General features: G+C 42.2%; 1 protein-coding gene across 1 annotated transcript in view; it reads right to left on the bottom strand.

Moving 5' to 3' along the window:
- Window positions 1–6,947: 6,947 nt before the first annotated feature.
- The window catches only part of FBXO28 (F-box protein 28), a 31,993-nt gene continuing 19,849 nt past the window's right edge, over window positions 6,948–19,091 (bottom strand). Inside the window, exons 4-5 of the mRNA XM_047754799.1 lie at window positions 13,224–13,419; window positions 6,948–11,559 (exon numbers count right to left, since the gene is read on the bottom strand). Coding sequence (XP_047610755.1) covers window positions 11,165–11,559; window positions 13,224–13,419 — 591 coding nt within the window. The 3' untranslated portion in view covers window positions 6,948–11,164. The remainder of the gene's footprint in view (window positions 11,560–13,223; window positions 13,420–19,091) is intronic.

Here is a 19,091-nt window from a genome sequence, read left to right as displayed (position 1 = left end):
TCCATGTCTGTTACCTTAAGTTATTGTATTCGTTTGAATATAATCCTATTCCTAAAGGGAAAAGGTTAGCTTATTATTCCTGTCATATAGGTAAATGGAGGCATTTATCTAAAATAACTGTTGGAAATTTTAAGATTCTTCCAAGTGGAGTTCCCACTGGGGCTCAGTTTTAAGGCCCCGAGGTTGTCTCTGAGGATGCAAGTTCTAGCCCCAGCCCCACTCTGTGTGTTAAGGACCCCGTGTGGCTGTGGCGTAGGCTGCAGCTGCAGCTCCAATTCAACCCCTGGCCCAGGAATTTCCATATGCCCCAGGTGCGGCCTTAAAAAAAAATAAAGTAAAAGCTTCTGCCAACTCACTTGGAAGTGAGAAGAGGGTAAAATAACCCCCTAAATGCCATAGAAATATCAGACTATCCAGGTAGGTGAGTGAGCCCCTCTGCGAAAGTTAGAGGAATCCAACAACCCCTCACCCCTTAACCTTATAACACAAGTGGGGTTATAATTTGACCTAGGAAGAGCAAAGTGTTACTCGTAATAGAAATTTGTTGTCTAGTCACTTAGCACAGACCTGAGCATGATTCAGTGTGGAAATATGACTTGTTATTTTCTGGAGCTTTGGGCCCCTGTTCCCAATACTGAACCGGTGGAATTCCGGGGCCTGCTGGAAATCTGACTGGGTCCCAAAGCCTGTCCAGGTACGGGGGCCTGGACAGGCCTTAACTGCCTGAGGTAAATCAGCAGTAGCTTGAAACTGCTACTTAAAGACTGTTTAACTACTTCAAGAGTTTGTTGGAATAAAGAGTAGACCTAATTAGTCAGAAATTGTCTGAGATTCAGTTAGAATAGATCTAAAAAACAAACTGACATATTAAAGAATGTAGTGAAATTAATTGGAATTTTTTTGTTGTTGTTTTTCAGGGGCACACCCGAGGCATATGGAGGTTCCTAGCCAGCTGAATCAGAGCTACAGCTGCCAGCCTCCACTACAGCCACAGCAACTCGGGATCCGAGATGCATCTGTGACACACCACAGCTCATGGCAACGCCAGATCCTTAACCCACAGAGCGAAGCCAGGGATCGAACCCACAACCTCACAGTTCCTAGTCCGATTCGTTCCCACTGGGCCACAATGGGAACTCCTAACTGGAATATTTTTGATAATTTTTCGTCTTTTTTTTTTTTTTTTCTTCTTCCAACAAAGTGTTTTGGGAACTCTTAGTACTCAGAAATTTCCAAATACTATAGTTTTGTTAACCTCCCAAGTGCTTTGTTTTTGTTTTTTTTGTTTTTTTGGGGGGGCTTTTGTCTTCTTAGGGCCACACCGTGGCATATGGAGGTTCCCAGGCTAGGGGTTGAATCAGAGCTACAGCTACCGGCCTACACCACAGCCACAGCAACACAACTTCTCTATATAGCGGAATTTTAGTACAAGCAGTTTATTTACTTGGAAAATTAGACTGCTATGGTTATACTCAACCAGCATAAGATGTTATTGTTATTTATTTCCACTAAGATGTTTATAACCAATTAGTATTTGCACAAGAATTAGTTCTATGAAGTTAGACATGAAAGATGATTCCAGATGTTTTTCTATTGTTGGAGTTCCTTGTCATTGCTCAGCGGAAACGAATCTGACTAGCATCCATGAGGATGCAGGTTCGATCCCTGGCTTTGCTCAGTGGGTTAAGGATCCGGTGTTGCCAGGAACTGTGGCGTAGGTTGCAGACAGGGCTCAGATCCCGTGTGGCTGTGGCTGTGGTGTAAGCCGACAGCTGCAGCTCCAATTAGACCCCTAGCTGGAAACTTCCATATGCCATGGGTTAGGCCCTAATAAGACAAAAAGTTTTTCTATTGTTGAAAAACTAAAATTTTTTAAATTTTACATATTATTTTCTTTTTGCATGAAGAACTTTCCTCCTAAATGTATGTGATGATCCATTCAGGATCCTAAGGCTTTCTAAAAAAAGAGCTGGAAGTCTTGTTTATGTTTGTGTGTGTGTGAGAGAGTGTTGGTGCATGGGATGAATGGTCTAGAGGTAATTAAGCCTTTTTTTTTAGAAGTAGTTGTTTTCTACAGAGAAATTAAAGAAGAAATATAAAGGTGTTAACTCCAAAACCATTCTATGTGGGTGAGTTTACTACTGGTGAAGTTCGGTGAATTTTAAATTCACCCTCTCAAAGTGTAATTAACCCAAATTTCTAGTAGATATTGTTATGACTGTAGAGTGTTATTTTTAATTGAGTTTTAAATGTATAATAGATAGTTATATAGCTATGATGTTTGCAAGTGCATATCCATCCTTGGAAGTTTTCATCTATATATTCCTAATACAGCTTGTTAAACTATACCTTATTTTGGCTTTCACACTTGAAATTCACATTGTGCATTGTGTATTCAAAATTGTTGAATTTTTCTCAATGGGTGATTTTTTTTTGGTTTATTATCTTTTAACTTTCTAATTTTTCATTGTAGCAATGAAAGCTTATTAAAGTTTAAAACCTTTACTGATTGAGAAAATATTCTTTTTTGGATTGCTTCTTGCTAGTAGTTAAGCTTGCTAACAGGCTTGCTTTTCATTTTTATATTTTCCAACTGATTCTTCACGTAAAGAAAGAGTGATAAACTACTGCAGTTCTGCTTTCAATAAAGAGGGAAATTCCAATGAAAATGCTTATAATTTCTTGATCAAAAGTAAATTTGGGAGTCCCCGTCTTGGCGCAGGGGAAACGAATCCGACTAGGAACCATGAGGACTCGGGTTCGATCCCCGGCCTCACTCAATGTGTTAAAGATCTGGCGTTGCCGTGAGCTGTGGAGTAGGTTGCAGACTCGGCTCAGATCCTGCATTGCTGTGGCTGTGGTGTAGGCTGGGAACCTCCATATGGCACAGGTGTGGCACTAAAAAGACAAAATAAATAAATTTGGAGTAAAAGTAATGCAGACCAGTATTTATTTATAACCTAAATTTGAACACATGCATATTTGTAGGTGTGTATAAAAATTGCCAACTGGTTTAAAGGAAGAAAAAAATAGTCCCCAAACCTGCTTATTTCAAGAAATGCTTATGGATTCATGGGTGGCTACCTAAAGCAGTGCTTGTGTAAATTATGGACCGTTTGTCTCAGAAAATTTTCCAGAAGCCAATTTCAAAAACAAGTCTTAGCAGAGTTTTAGTCAATGAATAATAATCTTTTTTTTTTTCCTTTTTGCTTTTTAGGGCCACACCTGCAGCACATGGAGGTTCCAAGGCTAGGGATCGAATAGGAGCTGTAGCCGCCAGTTTACACCAGAGCCCACAGCAATGCCAGATCCTTAACCCATGAGGGAGGCCAGGGATCGAACCCACATCCTCATGGATCCTAGTTGGGTTTGTTAACCGCTGAACCACAAAGGGAACGCCTCAGACTTGAAGCTGACCCCATTAACCACAGGTCTTTCCTTGAAAAGCGTAAATCATCGAGACCTCAAAGTTCCAAAGCAATGACGTCAGAGAGATGCTGCCGGAGCAACTGCTGTCCCGGTGGGAGACAGATCCCTGGTTCTTCTTCTCCAGCACCTCCCAGGGCCCTTTGGATGTTCGCACCAATTCTGGGAGGTAGGAATATTTTACAGATGCTGAAACGGAGCCTCGGAGGTATGAAGTACCCAAGCTCATAACTGCTGGAGCTGAGACTAGGAGCCCGTTGCTTCTGGCTCCACACTGGATATGCTTGACTCTTACTCTCAGGTGGGTCTCAAGGTTGCAGGGAGTTCTGAAGAGGCTCCTGTCTCTTTCCTACCACGTGCAGCCCAAGGTCCTTCCTCATCACATCTCTGCCCAAGGCTTCAACACCGGTTTCTCAACAAAGCAGCATGGGATGGTACAAAAATTTCTATGAAATACTAAAAGTAATTTTGAGAAAATAATGAAAATAATTTTGAAAAAAATATTGAAAATTCCTCCAGGAGGCACACCTGTAATAGCAAATTGTTTCCTGTGCTAAAAAAAAAAAAAAAAAAAAAGGCACTTAAATATGCTTAAAGTTGGAGGTCCCTGTTGGCCTAGTGTTAAGGATCCAGCATTGTCACTGCTGTGGCGTGACTTCCATCCCTGGCCTGGGGACTTCCGCATGCTGCAGGGGTGTGTGTGGAGGGAGGGGGGGAATGGCTAAACCAAGACTAAAGGAAATACATGCAGCCAAAGCCGCATCTATTCTGTACCCCGCATCTCTGTTTTCTTAGTCGCGATCTGGCTCCCTGCATCTCACCACTGTTATTTATCGCTTGCTTACTGCGCACTTGGCACTGCTGACCCCTCAACATGCGTTCCTCTTTCGTCCTCTTTCGAGGAAGACAAGGGCCGCGGCCAGGGCAGCACCGTGACTTGTAGAAACAAGGGTTATCTGGAGCTAAGGCGCTTTCTTGTAAGCTTGCTTCAAGCTTTCAAAGGAAGCAGCAGCAGCAGTGTAGGTCCCCCTTCGCGGCTTCGGCTTCACCTTGAGAAAACAGGTTTTCTCTTGGTCTTGAGACAGAAAGACACACCTTCAGTTTTGCCTTCCCGGACCCAGGATTTGTATTCGCACCATTGCCTCAGATTCTCAAGTAGAAACTGACTTCTGTTCCATGCAAAGAAAAAAAGAATTGAACAAAAACATGAAAGCTCAAAGCTCTTTGGTTGAATGTACCTCTTTGAACAAAATGTATAGCATTTGGGGAAGTTCATCCCCGATTTAGATTTCCTTTCCAGACATCATTTGTACTTGCTCGAATGTCCACCGCTTGTTTTTTTCTCATAATTTCCTATAATTTTGCTTTCAGGTTTCACCAAAACCAGAGGAATGTATACAAACAAGTTGAAACACATTTTCTGGATGACAGAATCATTGGTAATGAGCCCATAAGAACTGTTTCAGGAATTAACGTGGAGAAGGTCATAAATAATCATTTTGTTTTTAAAGCAGCAGTATTGCTAAATATTCTTGGTTACCCAACAATAGGAGTTTTTGATGTGGCAACAGAGCCACCTGGTGGACATAGAAATTAAGCTCTCCACCCTGTTCCACCCTCTGCAGACTGGGCGGTAGGTACAGCAGCTGCCTGTATTTTTCGGGGTTTCTGATAGCTCCATGACTAGAATGCGGTGACGGTGCTGGGGCAACTGATACCGCCACTGTCACCTTCATCCTTAGGCACAAACTCATCTGTGATCTCTCTCACATTATCTAAGGTCGTAACCAAAGCAGGTTAAGCATGCATCAAAGAAGAGTATTCTTCCTAATTTTTGTTGTTGTTGTTGTCTTTTTAGGACTGCACCCTCAGCATATGGAGGTTCCCAGGCTAGGGGTCGAATCAGAGCTGTAGCCACTGGCCTACACCAGAGCCACAGCAATGCCAGCTCCGAGCCATGTCTGAGACCTACATCACAGCTCACGGCAGCGCTGGATCCTTAACCCACTGAGCGAGGCCAGGGATAGAACCTGCCTCCTCATGGGTACTAGCTGTGTTCATTCACCGCTGAGCCACAACGGGAACTCTGTGATCACCAATTCTTTCACCCTGCTGGGGAGGAATACTATTTCTCTTTTCAATACGTCTTCCGGCTCCAAAACTAGATATTCAGAATTTCGTATCTTTCATAAAGATATAACTGTGATAGGGAATTACTGAAAACAAAATTCTCTGGAGTTCCTGTCATGGCTCAGCAGTTAACAAACCCGACTAGTATCCATGAGGATGCAGGTTCGATCCCTGGCCTCGCTCAGTGGGTTAAGGATCCAGCGTTGCACTGAGCTGTGGTGTAGGTCGCTGACGTGGCTCAGCTGCTGTGGCTGTGGTGTAGGCCGGTGGCTACAGCTCTGATTTGACCCCTAGCCTGGGAAACTCCATGTACCGTAGATGCATCTCTAAAGACAAAAAAAAAAAAATTGGAGGTCATACTTTTTATTGATCGATAGCCAATGTCACAGGAAGGCAACTATGGATCTGTATTAGGCCACTCAGCATATGTTTGTTTCTTGGGCCAGCGACTGAATCTGAGCCACAGCTCTGCCGGATCCTTTAACCTACTGTACCTGGCCAGGGATCGAACCCTTGCATCTGCAGTAACTTGAGCCATTGCAGTCAGGTTCTTAACCCACTGTGCCACAGCAGGAACTCCTGATGGCCTATTTAAGATGGCAGGTTCTAGAAGCCCTAAAAATGTTTCCTTTTACCCCTAAGCCTAGTGTAAATCCATTGCCAAAAAACTTGGGACACAAGTTGTCTCCTTCAAGGCAAGGCTTGTCAGGGTTTTAAGTTCTATACGTTTATAGCCTTAACATCAGTGGTTTGGGCATTGACTGCTTCTCATCAATGTGTGGAATGTTTACCTGTGTGTTTATTGAGTTTAAAGAACTAACATAGACTCTGAGCTCCTAGGTGTTTTTACATGTAGCAGGGCACAGCAGAGTCACGTAAGCTTTGAGAGTCGGTTCTGGCTCAATGGGTTAAGAACCTGACCAGCATTCATGAGGATGTGGGTTTGAGCCCTGGCCGTGCTCAGTGGGTTAAGGATCTGGCGCTGCTTCAAGCTGTAGCGTAGGCCAAAGATGTGGCTCAGATCCTGTGTTGCTTGTGGCCGTGGTGTAGGCTGGCAGCTGCAGCTCCAATTCGACCCCTAGCCCAGGAACTTCCATATGTTGTGGGTGAAGCCTTTTAAAAAAGATTTAAAAAAAAAAAAATACATAAGCTTTGGAGGCAGGTAGGTCTGGGCTGAAGTCCCACTTAGGCGCTTACTTGTGTAACATTGCATGTTGCTTCGTCGGAGGTTAACTTCCCTATACAGAGTAAAACCTGTTTTAGTAAGCAATGGTGAGGACTAAACTAACATGTAAAACACACAATACAGCACTTGAAGAGGCGGTAGCTATTAATATGGCATTTGTTAGAAACTCTATAATCTTTTGCGCATGAAATACAAAGAAAACAAGTAACACTGGTAACAACACATTTATTTACGTACCCTGTTGTGTGACCGGGAGGTGTTTTTCACTTTCCAGTAATTGAATTCGGTTTTAACAATTAAAATTCCAGAACGTAAGCTAGTAATTGATTGTTGCTCATGACCATAAGTAAACAGACATGGTACCACAGAAAGGAATTTAGAACACATCTAAACTTTTGGTATAGCTTTGATATGAACCGGTATACTTTGGCAATGGACCTAACAGATGACCGAAATGCTTCTAGAATTCCATGGTTCTCTTCAGACACAACAGGAAAAAAATTTCAATTTAACGTTTGAATTTCAGAAATTTAACAAGAGTCTTAGGAAACTGGAAAAGGCCAACGTTACTTAAGCCTATACCGTATGTATGTATCGCAAAGATCAATGTATTGCTATTAAAAATCATGGCAGTAGTCAATTAATTGCTAGTTTCATTTTGCAGATTGAGCATTTCTTGAAAATTCACTTTAAGACTAAAGGAATTCAGATCCCAAATCAAGTAATTGAATGGCATCTCTGGTGGATTTTACCTTAGAAATAGCCATTTCCAAGAGGCGGTATCATACACGGCACTTCCTTTCAGAATGCCTTTCTTCCTGGCCTTCGATCTTTCAGCATACGATCATTTTTAGAGGGTTTTGCTAAGTATTAACAAATGCGTACTCATTGCTTGAGCAGGAGAGAAGAATGTGCTGATCACCACATATGAGATTTTATATTACATTAAATTAAAATTACATACTGTTGGAAACAGACAAGATAGGGAGTTCCTAGATCCTAGAAAATATTATGGCTAAGGAAATAGAGAACTCAAAAAAGGAATCCACCTCCAAGAAACTAATTCGGCATAGTAAAATAGAATTAAGTGCCCTGTCTCAGGAAAAAGTTTATTAATAAGGAACAACTGGGACATCACACATCGTTTCTTTGGAGATTAAAGTGCAGGCTATGAAATGGCATATAAAATAATGCATAAAATAGTGCAATCTTAAGGTGCCATTATTTTTATTACACATAGCCTATGTTCATATGTCCATTTTCTCTCAAAAATCCAGCTGCAGTGACACCTTTTAGCTTATTTATTAGGCATTAATTATACTCTGTTTTACCCACTTTAGGGGCTACATAGACTATTTTAACATTTTAACAAGTAGAATAATAGCGCATATGTCTTGAAACTACTAAATAGAGATTAAGGCAAGCCCCTATGAAGTTCAGTACTCCAAAAACACGATTTACCAAAAAAAAAACAAAAAACAAAAAAAAACGTTGCTTCCAAAACCAGTGGCTTTAGACCGGATGGCACCCCAAGTTTTTTAAACAGAATGATTACTCGCATTCCATCTGGGTCTGCCCCATTGTCTCCAAGCTCTTTACCTCAGAGAGGAGCTCGGAGGACAACAGGGGTCTGCACCCTCGCCTTCTAAACTAATCCATTCTCTCCGAGCATGTGCCCACCAAGTCCGGTCCGGGTGGCGGGGGCGAGGGAGGCAGTCCCCTGCGCTCTGTACATCGTTCCTGCCACACGGGATGGGTCTGCAGTGTTGGACCAGCGTCACTGTGTGAGCGGGAATGACTCACTACATTAGAGACGTCTCCTCTGAAAGACAGCCAAGGAAGACGACAGGAATACTTTATGAAATGTTGCTCTAGACAACATAATATTGACACGGAGCGGAGCGTTTAAATTCTCTCTTGGGAAAGCGAATTTACAATGTTCCTGAAACATATGTCACTTTCGGCTGATGGAAACATTTCGTGATTTGTTGAAACTTACATACTATTATACTATACAAATGCAAGTACAATAGCCATCAAATTGGCCAAGGCAATCATAGCTTAACATGTTTTGAGCTAGTCCAGGTAAGATCTGAGACTTAAAATGCAACTGTAGTGCTGTAATCTCCTATTGCTACGCCACATTCATGCATTTACAAGTGCACCTCATCAACCTTATGGGCAGGTGGTTACAAGTGTATTCGGCAGAAATTTGGATTTTCAAACGGAAAACTTAGCTTCTAATACAGTGTGGATGCTTCTTAGGGAAGCCAAATATTCCTGTTAACTAATGGAAGACAATAGAGACACTTAGGGTATCTAGGTATAGTTTAAAAAGAAACCCAGGAAACGTAAAATAATTCATTAATAACTGTTAAAAAAAATCCCCTTGATGCATAAGGTTCATATTTTGTAAACCTGTAGACAAGTATTCTGTTCCTTAAAAAAGATTTCCTATTACCAGGAAAGCAGACTATTCAACACCAAGAGCAATCCAGGAGGCCTCCTCCAGAGTTGTGACAATATGGCTAAATCCTAGGATTACACGAGCGAGACCTGCGGAGACAATGAGTTCCAGACAGGGACTTTTATGGATGACCTTGGCTGACAAATGTTTTGGAAACTGTTTATTTTAGAGTTACCTTCCCAACAAACCACGAAACACTTGGATGTTATTTTACGGCTTTTCATTGAAAACATACTACATTGTAAATGGTGTTTCAGATTTCAGAGTTAAGACAAAGAACTGATCGAACTCTAAGGACAATATAAAGTCAGGACAATATTAAAAATGGGTAAGAAAATGTTTCATTTGGAGAGCTTAATCTAAAGGATGCATAACCATGTCATGGTGGACGGATAAAAAAAGGGCAGTGACCTTGTGCTTTTATTCAACTCAGGTACTTACCAAAGCCTTAGGTTTTATACAGGCGGCACACTGCCACCTGGAAAGGGACAGTACTCTACATGACACCTAAGTTGATCTTAAATTACCGAAGCCCAAGGCAACAGTTGCTTCAAAGAACTTAACGGTCAAATCGTGACTACCTAATTTAGTACATTAAAATAAAACTAGGACAGTAATAGCTGAATGTTTCAAAAATACACAACTGGGGAAAAGAATCACTGGACACAATTTGGAGGTTGTTAAAGTGACCACGTAGAAGGTTGAACAGTGCAAGACATGCTTTTCCAGTTACAAGCTCACAACAGGAGTGCAAACGAAATTAAAGCTTTTGTTTAGAGTTGCGGGATGAGGAAAGCTTGAACGTCATATTAAAAAGCTTCCCTCAGGTCACCTCCCCCCACCCAGAAATGAAATGATCAAAATGCTTTTTCATAGTGCGATTTTCTTCAGCGGACTTTCTTTCAATGGCAAAACTGCATCCCACAAGTTGGGTTCCTTCCTCGCACCACAGGGCATGACTGCGTTAGATCAACGAGCACGCACAGTAGTGAGCAAGGAACAGAACTCGGTACCAAGAGGTCTGACACCAATGGAAAGAATTTGGGGTTCTGCCTCAGCCAGTGCCCCTGAACCCTACAGAGGGCAGTTAACGCGATGGGCTTGAGGACTCTCACATTCCCGTAAAACTGGAGGACAAATGGACTAACACATACCACCCCCCTGCCCCCGAGGCAAGCTGTCGTGGTGCAAGATGTTAAGCCTTAAACTAAGACGCTGCTCTAGAGAGTGGAGCAGGAGGGAGGTTCAAGACGATACCAGTGCAAGAGCTTTTCAAGCGAGCTGACTAGGCAGTGCATGCAGCCGTCCATGCAAACGTAGGACATGGCCCCCCAAGAGAACTGAAAACATGGATCTAACAACTGGATAAGTCCCTTGCCAGTAGTTTATAAAAATATAGAGTCAATACTGTAGAGGCCCCTTCTACAGTGAATACTATGGAGTCCATTTTAGTTACCCATTACTTCAATACCAAAAAGCATTTACTACTTTTCAGACATTCCAGACAAAGGTCACTTATAACAAAAAGTCAACTTTAAAAAAAAAAAAAAAAAAAAACCAAGATATGTCCATTTAAAAAGTAGGTCTTTTCTTTCAAGTGAACAGGACATTTTCTGTATTAAACTTAACTTCTAGTCTGTCAAGACTGGTTTAAGATCCTTATGTAATGTGCATATATGCAGAGACAAACTTACTTTAAACATCTGCACAGAAAAAAGTTAACGTCTTGAAACATGATAGAACAGGTGTGGTTAGTACAAATCTATTGCAAAGTAAAAAGGTTCTGTGCATCAGTCCAACCAGGAGAAGCGGGAGAAGACTGTCCCAACCGCGAGAGTTCAAGTTTAAGGTGTGTTCTGAAAGCCTAGAAGCCGAAGGGACACCGTGCTGCTCACAGCATCCTGATATGCGGAACTGCTCAAGCCACAAAGCTGGGGCTTCCTCTGGAGCGCGGTTTACTTCCTATTCCGGAGGCGTTTCGATTTCCTAAGAGAGTCTATGGCTTCAGCGGCCTTTTTTCGTTTCCGAGGAGACTCTTCATTCTGCCCAGACCCTGAGGAGCTTCCCACCGCACTTTCCATTACTTCTCGTAGTTTGCGTTCCAGCTCCGCCAACCGTGCATTCTGCTCACCTATGATCTGGGTCTGCTCTAGCAGTTTCTGGTCCTGGTCTTGAAGCTGTTTCTGTTGTTCTTGCACTTTGGTGCGAAGCTCAGAAATTTCACGCCTGAGAACAGTCACCCCAGCACCGTTTGTCTTAACCTGCTGCTGGAGCTTGGTAACCTCCTGTCTTGAAGGGTTTTGCTTGGAGAAGAGCTGCATTGTTGTCAGGGCTGCAGAAGGTCCTGGAACTGCGGGGACAGAGTTTACAACACAGTCAGTCACTTCAACTGTCTCATCACCAGGAACACTTCATTAATTAATCTTATTCAAAAATGGAATATCCCTATTAATATTACTTCTGACGATTTCTTCTTTGCCATCTACTTGGTCTAATGAATTAACAGACACTGTAACTATAAATGAATTTGCATTCTGAGTCTCATGTCCATGTGGCAATATGTGGATTGCCAGCACATGGGGAAAGGCATTTAGTGGCATAAAACTTGTGTTTAAAATATTACAAACCGTTCTGAGGACCTAGTAAGAAAGTGCAGTGGTAAAATCAGAGTAGAATTATTTTCTTCCTTATTGCACACAAACATGAACATCTGAGATAGAAGCACAGGCCTAGCACGTTCTTAAGTCCTCTCTGTGCTTAATTATATGCAAAGGCTTCGACATTAGCCTGACAACAGAGACACCATCAAAAAGTGAGTTACATCATACACAATGATCATGAAGAATTTCTGACATTGTGTAGAAAGGCTTTGGAGATACTCTGTTTTAGGAATAGCAGAATGTAACATGGGCATAAAAATCACTATTTGAAACTAATAACCTACTTTTAAAAAATCCTCATCTCCTGAAGCTTTTTAGGACCAGATGAATCCATCCATACCCTCAAAGGCACCTAATTTTCCCCTTGCACATTTAAATAATCAGAATATTGTCCTTGACTGATGCATTCTTGTTTCCCTCTCTGCCTATCTTTATCCAACAAGGCTCAGATCAGTTTTTACCTCTTGTGAGGTCTCAATCAGACCAGCTAACAACAATCCTCAAGATTCTGTCTCTGCCACTCATGCGGCACTTAAGTGGACATTGCTTTAAACTACTCCTCTTGCCTCCGACCATCTGAGGCTGGATATGTCTTACTTTACGAAATAAGATTCTTGCGAGCAGACACCATGAGCTGCACTTCTTTTTAGTCTCTGTATTGTGCTGTGTGCATAACAGGTACTCAATAGAAGACATGCTGTAGGCTTTCTTATTAAATTACAGAGAGCCATTCAGTAGCCCCACTGAGTAAGTACTCCAGGAGCTAACTAATCTGAACAAAACAAAATGTTTCATTACAAATGTGCTCCCTGATTTAAAATGTTTACAGGGGTTGAAGATATTGAACAATTCTGTCTTTCAGTAGATAAGGGCACAAATCTAGGATTCAACAGTGTTCAAAACAGCTTTATGCATCTGTAGCAGCCAGATGCTGCAGGGGCTGAAATAATTCATTGGTTATTTCAATGAGAATTTTTTCAATGCTATTTTAGGATAATGAACACTAGTCAGAAACACCAAAAACATAGACATATATATAGGCTTTCATCCAGCAACTCTGCTTTAATAGTTTTTTTCTAAGCTAACAGTTGGGGATGTGTACAAACACACAGCCACAAGACTGTTCTGCAGAGTGAGTTCAAATACAGAAAACCTGGAGACAAATGAGCTTAACAGCAGCAGATCAGTGACTTAAGCTATGGTCTGTAATCTAATCTGTCATTAAAAATGAGGCTGCAGATAGACAGTTACAGACCCAGCAAAGTTCAAGGTATACAGTTAAGGGGGGGGGGGCAAGTTACAAATCTGTGTATGAACATAATTACAAACTGAACACATCACACACAAGAGGTACCTGGAGGAGAGCCCATGAGTCTTCCAGACACATCTGATCCTGGTAATTTCCTCTTCAGAATTGGAACAATCTTTTCATCAAAGTACTCCATTGCCATGGAGGAAATATCCCTTAACTCTTGAAGTACTTCATGAGCTCGCTGAGGGGCTCTGGTAGAATTGACATATCTCAACACACGATAAATCTCATCAATCACCTAAAATAACGAGCTCTCGTTAGCACTTTCATTTTTTTTTTTTTTAAAGAAAACAGCTAAGCAGGGAGGGAGGGTGGGTTACTCAGTGGGTTAACGATCCGGTGTTGCCGTGAGTTGTGGTGTAGGTTGCAGACACAGCTCGGATCCTGGCGTAGGCCAGTGGCTACAGCTCCAATTCGACCCCTAGCCTGGGAACCTCCATGTGCCGCTGGAGCGGCCCAAGAAATGGCAAAAAGACAAAAATAAAAATAAATAAATAATATATAGCTCTGAAGGAAATCACAGTGTAATCAGGGAAAGATACCTGTAAAGAAGTGATACAAGAGAGACATACAAATTGCTGAAGAAACTAGAAGACTAAACTGAGAGGTTCAATCTTGGTTGCAGGCAAGCAGGAGCTGAGGTGGGGCACTGCCCAAACCCATGTTCCACTAACCCTCCAAGCCTACTTCACCCTAGCCTGAATCTGTTTCCCAAAGCCCCACGGACTCGGCCTGACTCCCTTCTCTTCCACGCTGCCATTATCTACTTATCCTTGAAAAGCCGTTTCTCCCGGTCTCCTCAGATCCTGCTTTCCTGCTATCACCAAAGGGTAGCAAAAGATCCTTTTTCATTTTAATAATAATTACAATGGGGAAACCCAAGGCATACATACATGGAGGAAACATGTAATCTTGCAGAGGAGCACCAGGGCAAATTACAGTCCTTGACACTTTCTAGACGCTTGGGTCAATGAGCTCATCCATGTCAGTCTAGCTCCATGTGTGCCTAACACATATCAGCAAAATGAAACCGTCAGGATATGTCTATTGTGAATCAAAGAGGACTTCACAGAGGCCACGTTAGTGGCCTGGAGAAATGACTACTAATTGCCTTGGGCTGAGGTGGTGTATTACAGGCACATGCACTAAAAGAAGACATTTTTTAGTTTTGAATAACATGGGACATGCAGGTGACACGAGGCAGGCAGGCCTATCTGGAGATACAGGTTAGGAGAGCAGGAGAGAAACTGCAGATGATGGAGAGGCCTCAGGAGCTAGTGGCATGAGGGACTGGCCCTGCTAAGGGAGAAGACAGAGAGCAAGAGTCAAAGGCCGAATCCTGAGGCACTGGGGGTTAAGCGACATGTGTATTTTTGGCATCACTACTAGATTATAAACTCCTTCCAGAAGAAAATGGTATTTTGTTTAATAATAACTTACTGAACATGTAAGGAAATATATACATTCAAAAAAAAAGTGAAACAACTTTCTCTTGGGCTTATAATTTAATTCTGTGACCACAGCCTCACCCGTAAGCATTTACTGAATTCCTACTACAGATGTGTCACTTTTCAAAGCACCGGGATAAAAACAGTGAACACAGGTGACAAGATTCTTATTCTCATGAAGCTGAAGCAAACAAATAATTCAAAATAGTGCCAAGTGGAAAAAAAGAGGTAAATTGATAACTCCTATGGGGGAAGAGGTAATCAGGAAAGGCTTCTTTGACATATTTAAGGCAAAATGGAAGGGTGAGGAGGAGTCAGTGACCGGAGGATCTGGGGAGAAACGCAGTTAAGCAGGAATAACAACAGCAATGGCTTCAAGGTCAGAGGCAGCCTGGCTTGGTCAGGAGTTCAAGGGTTTGAAATAAACAATCTGCATCACCAAACAGTCCAAATTTATGGAAGCTATTAGATGCTTGAAGCTGTGACAAAAGTTACCTAATTATAAAATGGTTAATAAAAATTAAAAATATAAGCTAAAGTGGTAATATAGCATCTTTTTAAAAGATTCTTCGTCGTGACTAGATTCTCAGTGCCAAGGTTAGGATAGTAACTGATCCACAGTAGTACTGACGTTTTCCCATGTGTTATACGTAAGAAAAGCACTGTAATACTCTAGTATTACTTTACATCGGCCTCGGGGCTGGTAGATGGCATCATAGGTACAAAGTGACCATCAGCTCTTTGAATTTTTAAATCAAGCCCCCTCCTTTTTTACATATTATGATCCTTTTTCTCGGATGTTCTCCCTGCATTATCTCCCCAACCTTCTCCAACCCCAAATTTCCAGCTCATCCCTGAGGTCTCAGGAACCTCAGAGTAAGCAGTCTTTTCTGAACCATTTTCTTTTTTTTGTCTTTTTGCTATTTCTTGGGCCGCTCCCGCGGCATATGGAGTTTCCCAGGCTAGGGGTCGAATCGGAGCTGCAGCCACCGGCCTACGCCAGAGCCACAGCAATGCAGGATCCGAGCCGCGTCTGCAACCTACACCACAGCTCACGGCAACGCCGGATCGTTAACCCACTGAGCAAGGGCAGGGACCGAACCCGCAACCTCATGGTTCCTAGTCGGATTCGTTAACCACTGCGCCACGATGGGAACTCCTGAACCATTTTCAGTTTACATTGTTATTAACAGCATTGTCAAAGGAGATGAACACAATTTTCCCTTCAGAACACACAAGTTTTAAGTACATCTTTCTGTTCATTTCTATCTTCCCATAATCTAGTAAGCACGAAGAAAGAAGAGAACATATGTAGTTTCACAGCCTAGCAGTGCCTGGCACATGGCAGATACTCAATAAATGTGGGGCTTTTTGTTTTTTTAAGGGCTACACATGCAGCATAAGCAAGTTCCCAGGCTAGGGGTCGAATCGGAGCTGCAGCTGCCAGCCTAAGCCACAGCCACAGCAATGCGGGGTCTGTAACCTACACCATAGCTCATGGCAATGCCTGATCCTTAACCCACTGAGCGAGGCCAGGGATCAAACCCGCATCCTCATGGATACTAGTCAGGTTCATTTCCACTGAGCTACACTGGGAACTCCAATAAATGTTTGTTAAATGAGTGATATAGTCAAATATTATAAATTGCTTAACCCCGGCATATCTAAATAAAACGGTTTAGGGGCAAGCCACAGGGTTAAATGAAATACAAAAACATGACTTTTAGGAGTTCCCATCGTGGCACAGCGGAAACCAACTAGGAATCATGAGGTTGTGGGTTTGATCCCTGGCCTTGTCTCGCTCAGTGGGTTAAGGATCCAGCGTTGCCGTGAGCTGTGGTGTGGGTCATAGACTCTGCTTGGATCTGGCATTACTGTGGCTGTGGTGTAGCCTGGCAGCAACAGGTCTGATTAGACCCCTAGCCTGGGAACCTCCATATGCCGCGGGTGTGGCCCTAAAAAGACAAAAGACAACGTGATTTTTAGAGGCCAAATTTTGTTTTGAACATAAAGGTCACAGTTAAAATTTTTATTGGGAGAGATTTTTAAAAATATGTAATACTTGAAAGAGTTTATTTATTCACAGCTTTATTAATGGACCTATAATGTTTATGTACATCAATTTGGTCGATAGAAGAATATTTACATTATGTTTCAGCTGAACTAGAAATGACTGTTACAATGATTCAAGCATGAAGAAGACATACATCTTATCCAAGGCAACATGACTCAGTGAAAGACCCATAGGGAGCAAAGGATAGCTCAAACTGAGTCAAATCAACCTACAAACACAATGCTTCATGAAAAAGATCGACAAGCTCTGTTTGAGGACTGAGCAGGCCTAATGAAGGACTTGGCAACGAGAGTTAAGTGGGATCTCAGCGGGGAAGAGAAGCTTCAGCAGGAGAGGGAGGAGGAGGGAGGTGAGTGGCTAGGTGATGTGCACAAACAGGTGACAGCACAGGAAACCAACACGGATGTGGTCCTATTATGTACCATGCATTTAGTCTATTTTTTTTTTAATTTACCTTTATTTATTTTTATTTTTGGCTGCCCCTTGGCATATGGAGTTCATGGGCCAGGGATTGAACCTACGTCCTAACACTCCCAAGATTCCGTGGATCCCATTACAGCATAGCAGGAAATCTTTTGTTTGTTTGTTTGTTTGCTTTTTTGTTTTTTTGCTATTTCTTTGGGCCGCACCCGAGGCACATGGAGGTTCCCAGGCTAGGGGTTGAATCAGAGCTGTAGCCACATCTGCAATCCTAGCCAAGTCTGCAACCTACACCACAGCTCACGGCAACGCCAGATCATCAACCCACTGAGCAAGGCCAGGGACCGAACCCGCAACCTCATGGTTCCTAGTCGGATTCGTTAACCACTGCGCCACGACGGGAACTCCAATAGTAAATTTTTTTAAAAAAAGATTTCCTGCTGGAGTTCCCGTCGTGGCGCAGTGGTTAACGAATCCGACTAGGAACCATGAATTGTGGGTTCGATCCCTGGCCTCGCTCAGTGGGTTAAGGATCCCGCTTTGCTGTGGCTGTGGTGTAGGCTGATGGCTACAGCTCCGATTGGACCCCTAGCCTGGGAACTTCCATATGCCTCGGGAGCGGCCCTAGAAAAAGGCAAAAAGACCAAAAAAAAAATTATTATGCAGTGAACTCCCTTCTATAACCCTTATTCTTTAGAATTAATTTTATATCGAAATGTCCCACAGGGATTACTAATATCCAATTACATCTATAAACCAATTTGTGAAATATTTTCATCTTTACTATATCTAGCCTTCTAAACATAGTTTGAAAGCAAGCCATCTCTTTCCATTCCTTCAAATCTTCCATTTATGAAACAATGTTTTCAAATCTTATTATATAGAGATTCTTTTAGCCAGGTGGAATCACCCATGTTTTCAAAAAAATTAAAAATATTTAAAAATATATATTTCCCAACATTGTAAGTCAACTATGCTTTAAAGAACAAGGTGAAGAAAAAAGGACATACAGCATTAGTAAAATCCACACTTCTGGCACTCAGTCATCAGTGGCTGAAATGGCTTTAGAGACACACATTAAGAAAGCATAGCATTTATCTGATTTTTATTTTTATTTATCCTTTTACTTTTTAGGGCCACACCCGCAGCTTATAGAAGTTCCTGGGGGCTAGGGGTTGAACTGGAGCTGCAGTTACCAGCCTGCACCACAGCCACAGCGACGTGGGTCCCAAGCCGCAACTGTGACCTTCCCTGCAGCTTGTGGCAACACCCGCTCCTTAACCTATTTAAGCGAGACCAGGGATCGAACCCGCATCCTTGTGGATACTAGTCAGGTTCTTAACTCGCTGAGCCACAAGGGGAACTCCCACCACTATGTTTCAACAAGCACAAAAGGTTACTGGGGCTGTCAGTACAATGAAGAGAAGAAATTATTCATGTCTCTTTTCATTATTCTATCTCCCAGAATGGTTAGTTGGCCTCTGTTTACATGTGTCTTTCAGTATGTGTGAGCTGTAGATCCTGACCAAGAGCTTACCATAAAAAGTTTTGACCTCTGCGTCAGAAGATTTGAGAAATATATATGGGACTAAGCCAAGAGTCTATAGTTAGTTCTGAGAGAAGATGAATGGACTATCAATATTAGCGGTGAGAATCTGCAACCACGGCCCTAACTGACCTGTGCCTATTTCTGTAAAGAAGATTTTTATTAGAACACAAGTACGCCCATTCATTTACCATGTGCTGTAGACCCATGGCTGTTTCTCAGAGGTGAGTATTTATGACAGAGACCATGTGGCCCACAAAGCCAAAAATATTTACTACTAGCTTTTTTTTTTTTTAATGATTTTTATTTTTTTCCATTATAGCTGGTTTACAGTGACTACTGGCTCTTCACAGAAAAAGTTTGCTTATCTCTGCCACAGATCATAATGGCAAAATACCAACCAGTCTAAATTCTTTAGACTG

Source organism: Phacochoerus africanus, chromosome 12, assembly GCF_016906955.1.
Source record: "Phacochoerus africanus isolate WHEZ1 chromosome 12, ROS_Pafr_v1, whole genome shotgun sequence".
NCBI lineage: Eukaryota > Metazoa > Chordata > Mammalia > Artiodactyla > Suidae > Phacochoerus > Phacochoerus africanus.
Note: the sequence above shows the minus strand (reverse complement) of the source record. Positions and strands in the feature narration are given on the sequence as shown.